At 44.3% G+C, this 20,198-nt stretch overlaps 1 protein-coding gene across 1 annotated transcript in view; it reads right to left on the reverse strand.

The window, feature by feature from the left end:
• LOC143955184 (uncharacterized) overlaps positions 1–13,731 on the reverse strand; it is a 230,861-nt gene extending 217,130 nt beyond the window's left edge. Inside the window, exons 1-5 of the mRNA XM_077465275.1 lie at positions 13,585–13,731; positions 13,242–13,468; positions 9,386–9,529; positions 9,124–9,267; positions 8,877–9,018 (exon numbers count right to left, since the gene is read on the reverse strand). Coding sequence (XP_077321401.1) covers positions 8,877–9,018; positions 9,124–9,267; positions 9,386–9,529; positions 13,242–13,468; positions 13,585–13,669 — 742 coding nt within the window. The 5' untranslated portion in view covers positions 13,670–13,731. The remainder of the gene's footprint in view (positions 1–8,876; positions 9,019–9,123; positions 9,268–9,385; positions 9,530–13,241; positions 13,469–13,584) is intronic.
• Between the last annotated feature and the right edge of the window lie 6,467 nt (positions 13,732–20,198).

The raw sequence follows: 20,198 nt of genomic DNA on the forward strand, positions 1-20,198 counted from the left end.
CTTCTGATGCTATTTTAGCTGGTGATATTGTGTTAGGCTCCCATTTTTTGTGATTTCTGTAGTCTCTGCTAATTCAGTCACTTCCACCTACATAAGGCCCAATTCTCCTGTGTTGTCAGTGACTTTGTCTTGTGTCTCTATACCCTCCATAATTTTTTAAATATGCCTGTACTATGCTTAGCTATCAGCAACACTAATAATTTCTCCACTGGACTGTCAATTTGTTGTCACGGCTGGTTACACAGTTAAACATTCTTTCTGTTTCACTTTCACTTTGGTAATAAGGTTCACCAGGACCATTAGAGTGAATCTCCCTGGTGGGGGCACAAGACAGTAATAACAGGTGTCCAGAGCTAAAACTAAAAGAGAAAGTTATGCGTTGAAGTATACTTTATGGGAGAGCACAATGAGTACACACTTAAAGTGACACTAAACATTAGGGTAAAAAAAATAATAATAATAATCTATCCAAGTATATATTCTTATCTCCAAAAGGTCCCTTCTATTTGTCTCAAATCTCCCAATTTCATTGTTTTACTGTTGTAATCAAACTTTCTATTCGAGGGTGGCTACGTTTTATTCTCCATGGTCCCACTGTCAATTATCAGATCATTATTGGAATATTCCATGTGTAGTGGCTTCATGTATCCTCAGAATAACAGGTGACACACGCGTGGAATTGGACCTTCTGGACTCGGCGTCACTCTAATTAAAACACCAATGGATCACTCCCCATAAAATGAGCACATTCCAATCATCTAATGATTACGGTATAGACCAGAATATTTTAGTGTGGAGCTTTCTTATTTATTTTAGAAAGTTGCAGTAACAAATTAACATAAAATAACATGGAACTTTAATGTAATTCAAATCTTGTATAACTTTAACAAATACATTTACTTTATTAATAATTATGCATTGTTTAGACCAGTGGTCTCCAAACTAAGGCCTGTGGACCAGATGTGGCCCTTTGCTTCTCTTTATCCAGCCCTTGGCTCACCATTCCTCCCACTGATACCAACAATTGGGCACCATTTCTTCCACTGACACCAATGATAGGGCACTTTTCCCCCTCCTACTAACCACCTGCTCTTTGTAATTTTTTTTACTCTTAGGCCGCGTACACACGGGCGGACTGTTCGCCCAACTTTGTCCGCTGAACAGTGTTTGGGCGGACAGTCTGCTCGTGTGTGGGCTTTCAGCGGACAGTTTCAGCGGACAGTTTGACGAACAAGGTTTTACGGAATTTCCGAAAAACTGTCCGCTGAAACCTTGTTTCAGCGAACAGTCCGCTCGTGTGTAGGCTTGTTCGTCAAACTAAGTTCCGCGCATGCTCAGAAAGGATTTTCACGCCGAAAGTTATAATGCAGTGTATAGGACGTCGTATTTTTCGTCCCGTCGTACGTGCCGTTCACGTCATCGCGCACGGTTTCAGCAAACTGTTCGTCCGTCGTGTGTGGCCATGTCCGTCCATGCTAATTTTGAGCGGACTGTTTGCCGAAACTGTTTGACGGACAAAGTTGGGCGAACAGTCCGCGCGTGTGTACGCGGCCTTACTGACCATCAAGCCTGAGGAATTGTTTACTGCCACTGATGCTGGGGCATTTTCTACTAGACTTGTGCACAATGGAAAATTTTGTTTAGTTTCGGTTCGTTTTCATTTGTAAAATATATAATTTCGTTCTGTTATATTCGTTATGTTACGTTAATAAGTTTTCGGATAATTCGTTATTATTCGTAGAGAGTCGAATTCATTCGTTCGTATTCGTTGAAATTGGCTATTTATGTATGTATAGACATTCGTGATAATGATTCGTAGTTTGGAAAGTCGTTTTTTTATTGAATCTTTTAACACACACAATGATAACGTCTCTTCTCCTCAGTTCAAATACAATACAACACCCTTCTAACTCAGTTCTCAGGAATGCACTTTGCCAGTAATCCAACCTCCGGCACAAAATTAATTAGCTGATTGGATTATAAGATTTACTTTGAGCTGACCTTTTGTTTCATTAGATCTTGAAAGGATTACCAAATTAATTAGAATACATTCGAATTCATTCGTTATATTTCTTTCGTATTCGTTATTTTTTTATTCGGATGCATCCGAATGTCTGAAAGATGCAAAATTCGGCCGAATTTCGTTTCGTTACGAAACAAATTGCACAAGCCTATTTTCTACTTCCACCGGCCACATTCCAGCCCCCCACAAGCTAGCCCTTTGCTTAGAAAGTTTGGAGACCCCTGGTTTATACTTTTTTATTTCAGTAAATCAAATAAAAAACAATGGATTACAACATCCAATAGCAACTTATGAATAGGTCTAGTAATGAAAGAGAACTCCTGTTTGGATTGGATGATTCTTTTTCTGTCAGAATGTTTTGCCATTGCTTCTTTGTTGCCTGCTAGGGATGTTCTGATCCTATTCCAAACTCACCTGGGTGATCCCACCAGGAAGCTGTGAATGTAAGGACCAGGAAGCCTAACCGTCCAAGGCATTCCCCGATTTACAGTTGCCCCTTGTGATTGCCCCTGTACAGGTGACAGCTTCCTGGTCAGATAAGTCAGATGGGCTTGGACTAGCATCAGAACATGCCCCAGGTCATATCTTATTACCCACATATTGGTATGGTTGTCCTTGTATTTTCATGGTTGCCAGTTTGTTGACCTTTGTATTGTCATGATTGCCCATCCGTTGCCCTTTGTAATGCTACAACTGTCCATTTATTGCCCCATGTATTGTCATAATTGCCAAGTGGACTGCGGCTCCTCTTGCAGTCCCTCCCATCTCCACTGATTGCGAGAGGAGAGGAGCGAGCGGAGCCAAGATACACGAAGCCGAGTGTACTTCGGCTAGACTCGGCTCCTCTCGCAGTCCCGCCCATCTCCACTGATTGCTAGAGGAGAGGAGCGAGCGGAGCCAAGATACACGAAGCCGAGTGTACTTCGGCTAGACTCGGCTCCTCTCGCAGTCCCGCCCATCTCCACTGATTGGGAGAGGACAGGAGTGAGCGGAGCCGAGATACACAAAGCCGAGTGTACTTCGGCTAGACTCGGCTCCTCTCGCAGTCCTGCCCCTGACTGTGAGCAGAGCCGAGCCTAGCCAAAATTTCTTCCTGATCCCCCCGATATTATTTGGATGAACTTTACTTATGAATGTTAGTATCCAGTTATATTATGTACATTTACCAAAGAATCCAGGCCTTTCGTAAAGAAATCTACTGAGCTGGCCAGAACCACCTCTGTTGTGTTTATAACAAGGATCCCTTTGTGACTGAAAGATTTCCCGCACACTAGTCTGTACATGAAAAAGGATCCTAACCTGTGTGAATTCTCTGATGTTCAACTAGGTGTCCCTTCTGTTCCCTTCTTAATCATTCACCAGTTAAACATCACCATATCTTTTCCCACAGTCTAAACATGGAAAGAGGATTAGCCTGTGTAAATCCTCCGATGCCCGAGAAAGTTTACTTTCTTAGTAAAACATTTCCCACACTTTGAACATGAATAAGGATGCTCACCTGTGTGAATTCTCTTGTGTCTAACAAGGTTTGTTTTCATAGTGAAAAATTTCCCGCACGGAACATGAACGCTCACCCGCGTGATTTCTCCAGTGCTTATCAAGGTATCCTTTCTGGGTGAAAGATCTCCCACACTCTGAACATGAATAAGGACGCTCACCGGTGTGAATTCTCAGGTGTTTATCAAGTTCAACTTTCTGAGTGAAAGATTTCCCGCACTCTAAACATGAATGGGAACGCTCACCCATGTGTAATCTCAGGTGTTTATTAAGGTGTCCTTTCTGAGTGAAAGATTTTCCACACTCTGAACATGAATAAGGACGCTCACCCGTATGAATTCTCAGGTGTTTATTAAGGTATCCTTTCTGAGTGAAAGATTTTCCGCACTCTGAACATGAATAGGGACGCTCCCCCATGTGAACTCTCTTACGTTCAAAAAGTTCTCTTTTCTGAGTAAAAGATTTCTCGAGCTCTGCGCGTGAATTGGGAAGCTCACGTGTGTGAATCCTCTGATGTTTCAAAAGGTTTCCTTTCAGAGTAAAAGATTTCCCGCACTCCGAACATGAATAAGGTTGCTCACCCGTGTGAATTCTCTGGTGTCCAACAAGGTCTCCTTTCTGATGAAAAGATTTCCCGCACTCTGAACATGAATAGGGACGCTCATCTGTGTGAATTCTTAGGTGCAGATGAAGGTGTACTTTCTGATGAAAAGATTTCCCGCACTCTGGACACAAATAGGGACGCTCACCCGTGTGAGTTCTCTGGTGTCCAATAAGGTCTCCTTTATGAGTGAAAGATTTCCCGCACTCAGCACATGAATGGGGACGCTCACCCGTGTGAATTTTCTTGTGTCTAAGAAAGTTGCGTTGGTGTTTAAAACATTTGCCACACTCTGAACAAGGGAACGTACGCTCATTTGTGTGAGTTCTCTGGTGATTCATAAGTGCCCCTTTCCGAGTGAAACATTTCCCGCACTCTGAACATGAGAATAGATTTTCGCCTTGGTTAACGTCTTCATGAGTTAAGGATGGGATATTCTCGGGATTAGATGGACCTTTTGGTCTATCTTCAGTGTGAGTTTTTAAATGTATATTTCCAATCATAGTATGTGATTGATGAGAAGTTTCCTCGGGATTAGAAGGATCTGTTGATGGATCTGCAGTGTGAGATCTTACATGGATATTTCCAATCATAGTATGTGATTGATGAGAAGATTCCCCCTGATCAGAGGGATCCATTGATGTCTCCGGACAGGAAGGTCTGTGATGTATATTTGGTGTATTTGGATTTCCTCCTGGAGGATCCTGTGTGATGACATTATCTTCTGACTTACAATCAGCAGATAATAGAAGACGTCTCTCCGAGGAATTCCTGACATCACATCCATCTGTTGGAAAGAAATGTAGAGAAAAGTAGAAAGTTACAGTATTTTACAAATAACTGGAGTTTTAGCTCTACCTCCCCATCGGAAATACTGTAGATGGAAATGCCGGTTTCACAGCTGGGCTTCTGTTCCATGTGAAGTGACTATAAAACACATCCGTTTTTATAGATCTATATTACATACTGTGCATGAAGTCTGTACTCTATTTCTGGCTTTTGTCTCAAAAAACGTGCACTGTAATTTTTTTTTTCTGGATAACACCTGCCTGGTCTCTCCCTCTGAAATTGCAACTTAGACAACAGGCTCACATAGTGGTCTTTGTACTGTATTTCTGGCTTTTATGGAAGTTCAACAGGTTTCTCAATGTAAGAGTGCATATACAGCTTTTTTTATGGTGGATGATTCCAGATTATAAGATTTCTTCACTGCTATATATTCCAACCTTGAACCTGGATTACATCATTGTCTACGGAAACTTTTACTGAAGTGTGTTGCCATTTCACAGGTACACAATTTTTGTGTAGACATGTTGAGCATCTATTTGCCCGACACAACCTCATCTTTTATATTTTACAGAAAATGGTGTAATATATTTTGTTTAAGTGCATTAAAATAATTTATTGTGTAGCGCTCACATCTGAAGGGGCCCTGGAATTGTACGCGTTTCCCTTAGGCCGCGTACACACGGGCGGATTGTCTGCCCAACTTAGTCCGCTGAACCGTGTTTCAGCGGACAATCCGCTCGTGTGTGGGCTTCAGCGGACTTTTTCAGCGGACAGTCTGACGGACTTTGTCTTTCGGAATTTCCGTAATTTTGTCCGTCCAAACTTGGTTTTGTCCGTTCAAACTTGGTTTCAGCGGACAGTCCGCTCGTGTGTAGGCAAGTTGGACGGACTAAGTATGGCGCATGCTCAGAAAGGATTTACATGGCCGAAGGTTGCATTGCAGTGTATTGGACGTCGTTTTTCTAGTCCCGTCGTACGTGCTGTACACGTCATCGTGCAAGTTTTCAGCGGACTGTCTGTTCATCGTGTGTGGTCAAGTCCGTTCATTCAAAAGTTGAACGGACTGTCTGTCGGATTGTCTGACGAACTTAGTTGGGCAGACAATCCGCCCGTGTGTACGCGGCCTTAGCTGTCCAGAGGCTGCCAAACCAGGAACCAGTTCCAGAGCACACCAACAAATTTAAGGCTCAGTCTAGGGGTGTCTTTTTGAAGATTTGTTGCAGCACTTGAACACAGGCAGATAGAGGGATGGGGGTATTGGAGGACAAATTCTTAAGCAGAGTCTTGTTTCAAAAGCATTGGGTCCTTCAGTAGCAGCCTTGGAGTAATGGTGTGACAGGGAAATTGCATATTTCATATTTCTTTATTATTATTAGGTCACACTATCTAATAATGAATTCTAAACCTGGCTAAGGGGGTCATACAAGACATATAAGCATGGGCACTTGACCTACAGCTATAGGAATTAGGGATGCACTGACATTTCGGCGGCCGAAAATTGTGTTTTCGGCATATTGCCGGAAGAGAAAAATGCAGATAACTGCGCCGATAATCGATGGCCATGACGCTGAGTGCTGCCCATCCTGGAGGCTCAAGGTCATGTCCTCCCCTCCCTCTTCCTCTCCTTGCAGAGCGGCAATCTCCCTGTGTCAGGGAGCTGAACTGCCTGAGCCGTAGTAAATAGATGGCACACTGATTCAATGGCGGGACATTGAATCAGTGGGATGTGATCACAGGGGGCATTGTTACTGCGACCCGGGCAATTCAAATCCAGCTCCGTGATACAGCGGGAGATCGCCGCTCTGATCCGGGCACTGTCTGGCTGCATTCACAGGCACTGGTGAGGCTGCATTTTATGGGCGCAGGCAGGCTGCATCCCCAGGCACTGGTAGGCTGGATCCACAGGCACTGGTGAGAGGCTGCATCTGACAGGCATTGGTGAGAGGCTGCATCCACAGGCACTGGTGAGAGGCTGTATCCACAGGCACTGGTGAGAGGCTGTATCCACAGGCACTGGTGAGAGGCTGTATCCACAGGCACTGTTGAGAGGCTGCATCTGACGGGCACAGGCAGGCTGCATCCACAGGCATTGGTAAGAGGCTGCATGCAAGGGCACTGGTGAGAGGCTGCATCTGACAGGCACTGGTGAGAGGCTGCATGCACAGGCACTGGTGAGAGGCTGCATCTGACAGGCACTGGTGGGAGGCTGCATCTGACAGGCACTGGTGAGAGGCTGCAACTTATGGGCACAGGCAGGCTGCATCCACATGCACTGATGAGAGACTGCATCTGACTGGCACAGGAAGGCTGCATCTACATGCACTGGTAGGTTGCATCTGACATGCACTGGTGAGGCTGCATCTGACATGCACTGGTGAGGCTGCATCTGACATGCACTGGCGAGGCTGCATCTGACATGCACTGGCGAGGCTGCATCTGATATGCACTGGCAAGGCTGCATCTGAAATGCACTGGCAAGGCTGCATCTAACATGCACTGGCAAGGCTGCATCTGACAGACACTGGTGAGGCTGCATTGATCTCTTGTATCATGTCTGCAGTCTCTGGCCAACTCCTGTTTAATGTCTGCTAGAGGTGCACCAAATGGTTATTTTGCTAATACTATTAGCAGTGTGTTTAAGTTTAAGTAAGAGCTGGCAGACATGATACAAGAGATGGTTAGAGACTGAGGACATGATACAAGAGATGGTAATGCCACGTACATACGATCGGCTGCCCCCATTTTATTCTCCAGGGTCCCTGCTTTCAGATTTTTGGGGGTTTACCTGACCGTCAGGCCTAGGATGTGCATTTTAAATTGTATGCAAAAAAATTAAAAGAAGAAAATTAAAATATGAAGTTTATATTGAGGAATGGAGATGGACCTTTCATATGGTGTACAGTATCTCCTTCTCATTTGTTGGGAACATGACGTTATATTGAGGAATGGAGATGGACCTTTCATATGGTGTACAGTATCTTCTCCTCTTTTGTTGGGAGCATGATGTTATATTGAGGAATGGAGATGGACCTTTCATATGGTGTACAGTATCTTCTCCTCATTTGTTGGGAACATGACGTTATATTGAGGAATGGAGATGGACCTTTCATATGGTGTACAGTATCTCCTCCTCATTTGTTGGGAACATGACGTTATATTGAGGAATGGAGATGGACCTTTCATATGGTGTACAGTATCTCCTCCTCATTTGTTGGGAACATGACCTTATATTGAGGAATGGAGATGGACCTTTCATATGGTGTACAGTACCTCCTCCTCATTTGTAGGGAACATGAAGTTATATTGAGGAATGAAGATGGACCTTTCATATGGTGTACAGTATCTCCTCCTCATTTGTTGGGAACATGACGTTATATTGAGGAATGGAGATGGACCTTTCATATGGTGTACAGTATCTCCTCCTCATTTGTTGGGAACATGACGTTATATTGAGGAATGGAGATGGACCTTTCATATGGTGTACAGTATCTCCTCCTCATTTGTTGGGAACATGACGTTATATTGAGGAATGGAGATGGACCTTTCATATGGTGTACAGTATCTCCTCCTCATTTGTAGGGAACATGAAGTTATATTGAGGAATAAAGATGGACCTTTCATATGGTGTACAGTATCTCCTCCTCATTTGTTGGGAACATGACGTTATATTGAGGAATGGAGATGGACCTTTCATATGGTGTACAGTATCTCCTCCTCATTTGTTGGGAACATGACGTTATATTGAGGAACGGAGATGGACCTTTCATATGGTGTACAGTATCTCCTCCTCATTTGTTGGGAACATGATGTTCCCAACAAATGAGGTTGACGTTCTCAACAAATGTAAAGTATCTCCTCTTCATTTATTGGGAACATGACACTATATTGAGAATGTCAGATGAACCTCTTAAAAGTATCATGAAAATATGATATTTTTATTTTTTGCATTTAGTGTTTATGACTTACTTGTGTCCATATGTAGAGAAGATTCCTCCTGTTTACTTTTCATAATCATCTCCCCCTCCTCCATAGACTGCTGATCTCCACTCACCAACCTCTCTTCTTCTTCCTCTTTAACTTCAGCTTTGATGTCTTTCCGATTTTCAGCCTTAAACCCAAGATAAGAGGAAAAGATAACATCTGGAAAAAGTTACAATAAAGCAATCTCACAGTTTAAAATATTATTTGAGTTCTACTACTCAGTCCCTTTTACCTGATCATGTGTGGAGCTGAGATCTTTCTGTATGGAATCCCAAAAATATAGAGGACCATCCTTCTCCATAGACTGCTGATTTCCAGTCACCAACGTTTCTTCTTCTTCCTTAATCTCAGATTTGATGTCTTTTAATTCTTCACCCTAAACCCCAAAGATTTATCATAAAACATGTGGAAAAAGTTGCTATAAATAAGAGATAACTAAGAGTAATCTCATAGTTTATGATAATGTTCAAGTTCTATTACTCAGCCCCATCTACCTGATCATGGTGGGAGATGTTGAGATCTTCCTGTGTGGAATCCCGGGAATACAGAGGACCACCCTCCTCCATAGACTGCTGACATACACTCATCAACGTCTCTTCTTCTTTAACCTCAACCTTGATGTCTTTCAGTTCTTCCCCCTAAACCCCAAAGACGACAGAGTACATTTAAGGACACAGACAGGTCTTTTTGGAAAGATATTTTATTTCCTAAAAAATTGAAAGCTCAATTCTATACCATTAAAAACATTCATAAATCATTGGTATTTGCACTGCAAATCCCTTCAGGATCTATATGGTGAGGATTAGGTGTCAAGGGTCTTAAGTTCAGGAAGGGATTGCAGTTTTTGGTGTTGCTATTATCAGCATTACTAATTGTAGTTTTTATATATATGTTCTTTTTTATGATCTATACCAAGTTTTATCCCTTGGCTTATAGACAATTTTTCTCGAGTTGCCCTGTATTTTTCTGTGAAAATGTGTTCATTATTATACGTTGGCTAAGGACGTGTGACGTAGGACGTTGACCAGGACCCGGTGGCCATCTTGTCGGTTGTAAACGCAGGTCGTTTTCCCCCTTGCTTGTCAGTTTTCTCAATTATGTGAGTGTAATAGTTTTAATTACCTGGATGCCTGCGCAATGAGCGGTCTCCTTTCTTATATTTATGTGGATGCTGGTGTTTATCAATGGAATCCCATTCTATGGAGGAGGATTTTGGAGGTCTTTTTTTCCTTATTGAATAAGACGTTTTTGATCTTCTGTGGAACTAATCGATCTGTGGAGGAGGATTTCTGGGTTCATAACCTATACATTTAATGTGTGTACCCTACACACTGACAGGAATGCCGCATACACACGGTCGGAATTTCCGAGAGAAAAAGTCAGATGGGAGCTTTTGGTCGGATATTCCGACCGTGTGTATGCCCCATCTGACTTTTTCTGTCATAATTTCCAACGGACTTAGATAGAGAACATGTTCTAAATGGAAAATGATCGGAAATGGTGCCAGAGGTTATCCCGTTGGCAAGTCCGACAGTGTGTACGCGGCATAAGTGTCAGTATTATTAGGTGCTAGTGGTGGCTTTCCTGGGTTACCTGCGGGTATCGAAGCTCCGGTGCTGTGATTGGCCGGAGCTGCAATGTTCCACTTCCGCACATGTGCACGGTAACGGCACACTTACGGCACATACGTGCCATTGCTTCAGTTTGTGTCAGTGCGCATGTGCCGATAACGTCGGCACATGCAAATACAGGGGGATATCTCCTAAACCATGCAGGGCTCCTCTAACCCTCTTGTTTTGAATTGTACTGTTGGTGTAGTGTCCCCTTTTACATTGTAACGCGCTGAGAAAACTGTTGGCGCTATATAAATCCTGTATAATAATTCTGACTATAAAGCGGATACAATGACTCGCATCCTAATGTGGTCTCTCAGTCCAGGAATGCACGATGATGCATAGTGGATGTGTACGGATGTGCATGGAGAGACATGCTGGCATAGCCGGGGTGCTCTTTCAGTCTGGATCAGCCTTTATAAGGGAGTTAGCTGCCTTCAGTAATCGCTGGTTGATCTTCCGTTATTTAGTGAACTGTTCCTGTGAACCTTGTATATGTAGATTACTCCTGGACCTGTCTTCTGCTTGCCTCCTGGTTTTGACCTGGTCTTGTCTAACAGACTGGCTTACTCTGCTCTCCTGTGTATGGCTCTGGCTATTTACTGACCACGCTTATATACGTCCACACCTGGTACCTGACCTCAGCTCTAAACTGGATACTGCTGTCACCTCTACCCTGCCTGAGACCTGCTACTTATTCAGCTGAATACATGGATTTCACCTGACAGCAGTCTAGTCAGAACATCCTTGCAAGTAGTTCCAGCAGGTGACCCATGATTCTTTGATCCTAGAACCTCCTGTTCCCACCTTCAGAGGATCCTGGAGCTTAGCCGCTAGGGAAGCCCTCTCACCATTGGCCTCCAAACCAAGTATGTGATAACAGCATTGTTCATATGCTGCTCCTGCATACTCTCTAGCTCCAGGTGTCAGCCTGGCCAGTGCAGACCGACACACATGTCCATGCTCCTTTTGCACGCTATAAGCACAATGGTCATCTTGGGAGGGTGGATCTCTCAACTACAGTCAGCTTCAATATCAAAGGACCTGTGCACAGCTGCACAATCAACAAGTGCTGGTTAATATCAAAACATGGACCCAAGGTTGGAGTCTTCATCCCAACCGATACTCTACCAAAGCCTCCAGGCTCCATATCAGGATTTGCCAATTGTGGAGAAAACTGAAAGATTCGTTTTCACCTAATATGACACATCCTGGAGCACCTCAACCTGCAAGGGTGAGAACCCTGAGTGTCACTAAACCCTAATTACACCGACACACAATGCAGCACTTTATACAGTATATAAAAAATGTAACCCTTCAGTCAAAGCCACAATTGGACAATTGTGATCCTTACACTTTAAAAAAACTTTGTATGCACTTTTCTGAAAATAGAAGACTATTTTCATTCAATACATTTTACAAAACAATCCACTTAGGTAAAAAGAAATACATTAGCTCAGGGGCTCAAGTCCAGCGGGAACGCATCGGAACGGAGTTCCTGTACTTTTTCCACAACAGTAACTCAGTTCCCGTTAGCAGCCGCGTCCTGCAAGACTTTGAAGTATGCGAGCTGTGTGGCAGGTGCTACACCAGCAGCCGCCGACACAGCTCGCAATAGTAAGTGCCGCACACCTGACCATTCAGGCATTGCCAGTAGGGGGCCCCATGACAGCTTCCACTTAGATCTACCTGTCAATCACAGCTAGCTGAGGGGTAGATCAGGTCCCTGCTGCTAAGAGATTGTATTTAGTCAGACCTCTTGTGATGCGCTCCTCCCCGTTGGCCCCTCCTGATTTTCTGTCTCCTCATTCCCCCCCCCCCAGTCTCCTGCATACTTGCTCTGTGTGTCCCGCTGAATCCCCCCCTCCTCTATCTTCAGTGCTATATGATGAGAGAACCCAGAGGAGGAGCACAGCTATTCTGCTCACAGGACATGCAGGGAGAGAGGTGAGCTGAGGGAGGAACATCAGTTTGGGGTGGTAAGCTGAGCACAATACCTGGCAAAGTTTAATGCCAGGAGGGAAGTTTATGTGGGAATATATGAAGGGTTGGAATAGCAGCGAGTTTGTGTTGGAGCCCCTGCAGAGTTTGCAGCCCCCCAAGCTAACATACATCTCCTAAGCAGGAACACTTCACTATCTCTCCAAGAATTCTGTCCAGATAATGTGCACTTCATTTATGACCTTTCCGTTTAACCCTGTGTTATCCAAACTCTGTTCAATGAAAAGTGTAAACTCACCACATAAACACTATATACAAAATAAAATTCCCCAATAAAGATCAGAACACGATGCTCACATTTGCATGGAATCACAATTGAATGAATGCCAATTATTTAGAGAATTACCGTATTTATGTTTATTGAGGATCGTTTTTTTTTTATGTACTAACAGTTAAGCTTCATACACACAATAGGAAAATTGGATGAAAAATACCACTTTTGAAGTGTTCGTGCATATGAGCGTATCATTTTTTTTTTTTTTTTGGGGAGGGAGTGCATCTTGGATGGGAGTTCCCACACTTTTTTCCCCAGGACTTGACCCCTGATTAGCTCGATATGCAAAAGACTCTCCCCCAAAATCTTTACCAGACTCCAGAATAGCCCTGTTCCTGGCTTAGAGACTTCACCAGGGGGCATTGGGTAGAATAATGAACAAGTAGCTCCTCTCTACATGGAGTAGAGGGAGGAGAGGAGGAACAAGGAACACGTTGCTCTTTATGATCTTTTTTTATCTACCTGATCATGGTGACAAATGGTGTGATTCTCCTGTGTGTAAGCCTGGGAATAATGTGGACATCTCTCTGGTGGGTCTGGGGTGGGTGACTCCATCACATCAACCTCATCATCCTCCTTTTTTATCTCTTCTTTAACTTTATAGGAGATGTTGCGATCTTCTGGTGTGGAATCCCAGGAATACATAGAACAGAGACATCTCTCTGGTGGGTTCCTATTACTCGATCCATCTGTAGGAAACGCACACACTGACTGAATACATTGTTTCTATGTGTTTATCAGATGATGGGGGATCTAGGTGGAGCCTCCGTACTGCTCTCTCCTTTACAATAAAGTCTCCTCTTACCCGGTGATGTGAGGGGCGGCTGATTCTCCATCATGACGTCCTTGTAGAGATCCTTGTGTCCTTCTAAATACTCCCATTCCTCCATGGAGAAAAAGTCATAAAGAGATTTAAAGAGATTACCCCTGTTAAGACTTCACTTCCTCTAATGCAGACCTACCAATGGGAGACAGATATCAACAAATAAATAAATAAATATATATGCTTAAAGTATTTTAACCAGTCTCAGCTCTGTCCAAAACTAGAAGGAAACTTTTGTCTTAACCCTTGTACACATGGTCGGAGATTCCGACGGAATGTGTCCTATCGGACCGTTTTGTCGGATATTCTGACAGTGTGTGGTCTGCATCGGACTGTTTCCGTCGGAATATCCGACGGACCAAGTTTTCCAACTTGCCGGTAAAATTTTCCGACAAAATGCTCCTATCGGACATCTCCGATCATGTGTAGCCTACTCCGACGGACAAAGTGCCACGCATGCTCAGATCAAATTCCTAAACCAAAGCTATTGGCTACTAGCCTAAACATAGTCCCGTCGTAACGAAATAACGTCATCACGTTATGTACAATTGGATTTTCCGACAATTTAGTCCGACCGTGTGTATGCAACATAACTTCCGGACCTCTTCCGGAATTAATCCGTCGGAATTACTCAGACGGATTTGGTTGTCGGAATCTCCAACCGTGTGTACAAGGGCTTAGATACACCTTATGTTCAGAGATCAGAATAATGTCATGTGACCCTCCCATAATCCTCCTCTCTTCTCTGGTCAGCAGATAGATGATCTCCATGTAGAGCTTTGTGTAGACAGATGTATAGTTGCTAAGTGTCCCGAATCCTGAAGGGAGGAGTGGGCAAGGTAACAAGAGGAGAAATGTGCCAAGACCAAAGGATGAGGTGGGTGGGAAGGATGCAGTGACACTGATAGTCAGGGAATGAGAGTTACATAGTTGGTAAGGTTGAATAAAGACACTAGTCCATCCAGTTCAACCTATGTGTGGGTATGTGTATTATGTCCAGAGATAAAATGATAATTTTCCCGCTCTACAATACTCTGGTTTTCCGCAGAAGGGAGTTTAACAAGACTCGTGGCCGCTCATTAAAATTAGAAGAAAAGAGGTTTACCCTTAAACTACATAGAGGGTTCTTTACTGTAAGAGCGGCAAGGATGTGGAATTCCCTTCCACAGGTGGTGGTCTCAGCGGGGAACATCAATAGTTTCTAGAAACTATTATATAAGCACCTGAACGACCGCAACATACATATACAATGTAATATTGACGTAAAATCACACACATAGGATGGACTTGTGTCTTTTTTCAACCTCACCTACTATGTAACTATGGCCACTTCCCATATTCCTATATATAGAGTTTAATAAGATGCCCATCTAAGATTTTTCTTAAATTAGCGGCATTGCACGCTGAAACCACAAATGGAGTTCCACATTCTTACCGCTCTAACTGTAAAAAAAAAACCTTCTGCAGTTTAGTGTTGAACCCCTTCTTTTCCAACATTATTGGGTGGCCACGTGTCTTCTTGAGTGACCCGAGACTGAATAGTAGGGGAATAATTAGTGAGCATGTGAGTGGGGTGAATTGGCTGTGAAGAGACGCGTCTTTAGGTGAGGGTGAAGTAGCTGGGGAAAGAAATGTTCTGAATTGGGGGGGGCAAGGTAGTCGGGCAGAGATGCATTAGCATGGTCAGCGGGGTTAGAGGGATCATCTGTGACATGGGGTGAGATGACTGGGGAAGGATGCATTGTTATTGGAGAGTGATGTGGATGAGAGGGACCTGGTCCTGGCATGCTTACTGATCTCAATCCTCATCTCGTGTATTTGAGCAATGAGACTCACCATCCATGCCCACCATTGCCCAGGTTGGTCAAAGTGCCCATTCACCAGATTCAGAGAGGTCTCTGTTCCAGACTTTCCTTGCGAACATGCAGGGGTTATATAACATTTAACATCTCCTGGTATGGGAAGTCTGGGGTAGAAGACCTCCCTACGTCTGCCTGCCGGGAGTCGTGATCATCCGAGGTCTGAATGGACCTGGAGTGGTTATGGTTGTATACAACGATGGCCCAATGGGTTTATCTTCTGGAGGTAGTGACAGGGATGGAACCAGGGTACAGCGATCTATGTTTTTATTTCTTTCCGAGGGATTCTTTTAATAACTATACAAAGATAAGTATGGGCAACAGCATCTGCTGGAGATAAAATACCGTAATGCACAATGACTATGGAGGAAGAGGACGGACATGAGGGGGTAAATATAAAATAACGTATTACCGTCTCTACTGCCTGTTCCAGCAATGTCTCCTCTCTACTTCCTCCCAATTCTCATCAGACTAAGAACTTCACTTCCTGTGTGTACTTTACATCACTTCCTGTCTTTACCTTACATCACTTCCCGTCTGTGTTGTCTATTCACAATAATCCCCACCTAGTTGTGATTTCGCCAACTGCATTATACCTTACGTTTCATTTGTTTGTCTTTTTCTCTCTGCTGCTTCCATTTCATGTGAATTTGCATGTATTATTACAAAAATCAGTAAAAACTAGCATTGCCACCTCATCCCTTTAAACCCGAACACCTTTGAATTACACAGGTTCTGAGAGTTAAATGCAGATAAGGCACCAAGCGACTTTAATTACCACCTTAATCAGCCACAGAACCTGTGTAATTAACCTCTTCCCGCCGAGCGTACGCAGATGTGCGTACTCGGTTTCCGGGGGGTATACCGGGATGATGCCCGCACCTACAGTTTTTTTCAGCGGGCAATTGGCTATCCAGCCATAGCAACGGATGCGGCTAAAAGCTGTTACCGATGCTCCCGCTCGATCTGGAGCACCGATTCCATGTCCGCTGCCTCCGGCTGCTGGGGAGGAACTGGAATGAAGCTGTAATTGGCTTCGTCCCAGTCTCCTCATAGTAAGCACGGAAGCGAAGTCATGACGTCACTTCCCGTTTACTCGGCTGCCAATGGCGCCGGTTTTAAAAATATATACGGTATTCAGAATCGCAGTTTTCGGCGATCTGAATACATTGAAGTGTAAAGGAGGGGTGGGGGGTCTTTTAGACCCCCGATCCCTCCATAAAGAGTACCTGTCACCACCTATTACTGTCACAAGGGATGTTTACATTCCTTGTGACAGCAATAAAAGTGATCAAATTAAATTTTTTTTTTTAAAACAATTTAGTCATTTTAAAATAAATAAAAAAAATTTTTTTAAAGCGCCCGCCATCCCCGCGAGCTTGCGAAGCAAAGAAAACGCATACGGAAGTCGCGCCCGCATATGTAAACTGTGTTCAAATCATACATGTGAGGTATCGCCGCGATTGTCAGAGCGAGAGCAATAATTCTAGCACTAGACCTTCTCTGTAACGCTAACCTGGTAACCGTAAATTTTTTTTAGAGCATCGCCTATTGAGATTTTTAGGTACCGTACTTTGTCGTCAATCCACAAGTGCGTGCAATTATAAAGTGTGACATGCTTGACATCCATTTACTTGGCGTAATATTATCTTTCACATTATGAAAAAAAATTGGGCTAATTTTACTGTTTTGTTTTTTGTTTTTTTTCCCAAAAAGTTGCGTTTAAAACGCCGCTGCGCAAATACCGTGTGACATAAAATATTGCACAAATCTCCCTTTTATTCTCTAGAGTCTCTGATAAAAAATATATATAATGTTTGGGGGTTCCAAGTAATTTTCTAGCAAAAAATATGGATTTTAACTTGTAAACACCAAAAATAGGCTTAGTCATGAAAGGGTTAATATGTGTTCGGGTTTAAAGGGATGAGGTGGCAACCTAGTAAAAATGGAATCAATGAAAAAAATATATGAAAACCAATCATTTGCAGGGCTGGACTGGGACAGAAATTTGGCCCTGGACTTCATCCAGACCGGCCCACTTACATTTTGCGTGTCCCATCAGCACTCCCTTACATCAGAGTGTCCCATCAGCACCCCCTTAGATCAGAGTGTCCCATCAGAAGCCCCCTTACATCAGAGTGTCCCTTCAGCAGCCCCCTTACATCACAGTGTCCCATCACCAGCCCCCTAACATCAGAGTGGCCCACTGAGCCATCGGCCCACCGGGAAACTCCCGGTAGTCCCGATGGCCAGTACATGCCTGATCATTTGATCTTTTTGAAGCCCCAGCTCCATAACCCAATTTTCCCCGGGTATGACATGACACCTTCTTCCTCTATATCGCTATAGAGCTTTATATGTAATGGCACCATCCACACTTTTTTTAGCGTGTTTTTATTGCACCACCATTCATTTGATTGGGCCTCCCTCCACTCCAAAAATGCGCTATAGAAGCACATGTAGCAAATTTTGAACATTTACACTGCACGCTTTTACCCCTCATTTCTTCAGTTGGAAAATGTGTGGCAAAAGGCACAACTGCTACCTGTATTTGGGGTGCCATTAAAAAAAAAAAAAAAAAATGGCACTGCAAGCGCATCATGCATTTTAACAAATTTTTCGCATGTTTGTGGAAACACAGGCAGAAATGCTTGTTTCTGCCCTCATTTCCGCTACACCAAAGTGTAAATGGGGCCTCAGGGGGAGAGATTACCTCATGAAATCACACAGCCCGCTCAGACCTCAGGGGGCAGATTACCTCAGGAGATCACAGAGCTTGGCCAGACATCAGAGGAGAAATTACCTCATGAAATCACACAGCCTGCTCAGGGGAACAGATTACCTCAGAAGATCATAGAGCTTGCTCAGACTTTAGGATGAGAGATTACCTTAGAAGATCACAGAGCCTGCTCAGACCTCAGGGAAACAGATTACCTCAAGAGATTACACAGCTTGCTCAGACCTCAGGGAAACAGATTACCTCAAGAGATTACATAGCTTGCTCAGACCTCAGGGAAACAGATTACCTCAAGAGATTACACAGCTTGCTCAGACCTCAGGGAAACAGATTACCTCAAGAGATTACATAGCTTGCTCAGACCTCGGGGGCAGATTACCCCAGGAGATCACAGAGCTTGGTCAGGCCTCAGAAGAGAGATCACCTCATGAAATCACACAGCCCGCTCAGAGCTCAGGGGAACAGATTACCTCAGGAGACACAGCTTGGTCAGACCTTAAGGGGAGTGATTAACTCTGGAGATCACAGAGCTTGCTCAGACATCAGAGGAGAGGTTACCTCAGGAGATCACACAGGCTTCTCAGACCTAAGGAGGAGCGATTACCTCAGGAGACCACAAAGCTTGCTCAGACCTCAAGGGAAGAGATTGCCTCAGGAGATTACACAGCCTGCTCAGACTTGGGCGAACAGATAACCTCAGGAGACACAGCTTGGTCAGACCTTAAAGGGAGAGATCAACTCTGGAGATCACAGAGCTTGCTCAGACCTCAGGAGGAGCAATTACCTCAGGAGATCACTCTGCTTGCTCAGACCTCAGTATGAGAGATTACCTCAGAAGATCACAGAACCTGCTCAGACCTCAGGGAAATAGATTACCTCAGGAGATTACACAGCTTGGTCAGACCTTAAGGGGAGAGATTACCTCAGGAGATCACACAGCCTTCTCAGACCTCAGGAGGAGCGGTTCCCTCAGGAGACCACAGAGCCTGCTCAGACCTCAAGGGGAGAGATTGCCTCAGGAGATTACACAGCCTGCTCAGACCTTCGGAGGAGCGATTACCTCAGGAGACCACAGAGCCTGCTCAGACCTCAAGGGGAGAGATTACCTCAGGAGATCACACAGCCTTCCCAGACCTTAGGAGGAGCGATTACCTCAGAAGACCACAGAGCCTGCTCAGACCTCAAGAGAACAGAGTGCCTCAGGAGATTACACAGCCTGCTCAGACTTGGGCGAACAGATAACCTCAGGAGACACAGCTTGGTCAGACCTTAAGGGGAGAGATCAACTCTGGAGATCACAGAGCTTGCTCAGACCTCAGGAGGGGCAATTACCTCAGGAGATCACACTGCCTGCTCAGACCTCAGTATGAGAGATTACCTCAGAAGATCGCAGAACCTGCTCAGACCTCAGGGAAACAGATTACCTCAGGAGATCACACAGCCTGCTCAGACTTCGGGGGGGGGGGGGGGGGGATAACCTGATTGATCACAGAGCTTGGTCAGACCTCAGGGGGGAGAGATTACCTCAGGAGATCACACAGCCTGCTCAGACCTCAGAGGAGAGATTACCTCAGGAAATCACTGAGCTCGTCAGACCTCAGGGAGAGATTTTTGAAAGAACGCAGAGGTTCCAGCAAAATATTTCACAAGGCTCCCCCCTTGCCAGAAGACATTGATGCCAGAAGATGTTGGGGAGAGAAGCAGCGAGGAGTCCACACCCAATGTTTCAGAGATGAGTTGTTGTCTCCTTCCTGTGAAAACCCCTGATGAAGGAAACAGCTCATCTCTGAAACGTCGTTGGGTTCAGGAAGTTGTATCATTTCTCTTTGCCATTTTTTGTACATTATATTGCAAAAAAAGGTTCCTTCTATTGGTCTCAAGTCTCCAAATTTCTTTTGCCGCTGTGATCTGACTTTCTCCTAATGGTTGGCTACGTTCATTCTCCATGGTCCCACTTATGAAGGGACACAGCAATCAAGCACTGTCAATCATCAGATCAT

This window comes from Lithobates pipiens, unplaced genomic scaffold (genome assembly GCF_037356315.1).
Source record: "Lithobates pipiens isolate NorthernLeopardFrog02 unplaced genomic scaffold, aLitPip1_a1.2 Scaffold_35, whole genome shotgun sequence".
In the NCBI taxonomy this organism is placed as follows: Eukaryota; Metazoa; Chordata; class Amphibia; order Anura; family Ranidae; genus Lithobates; species Lithobates pipiens.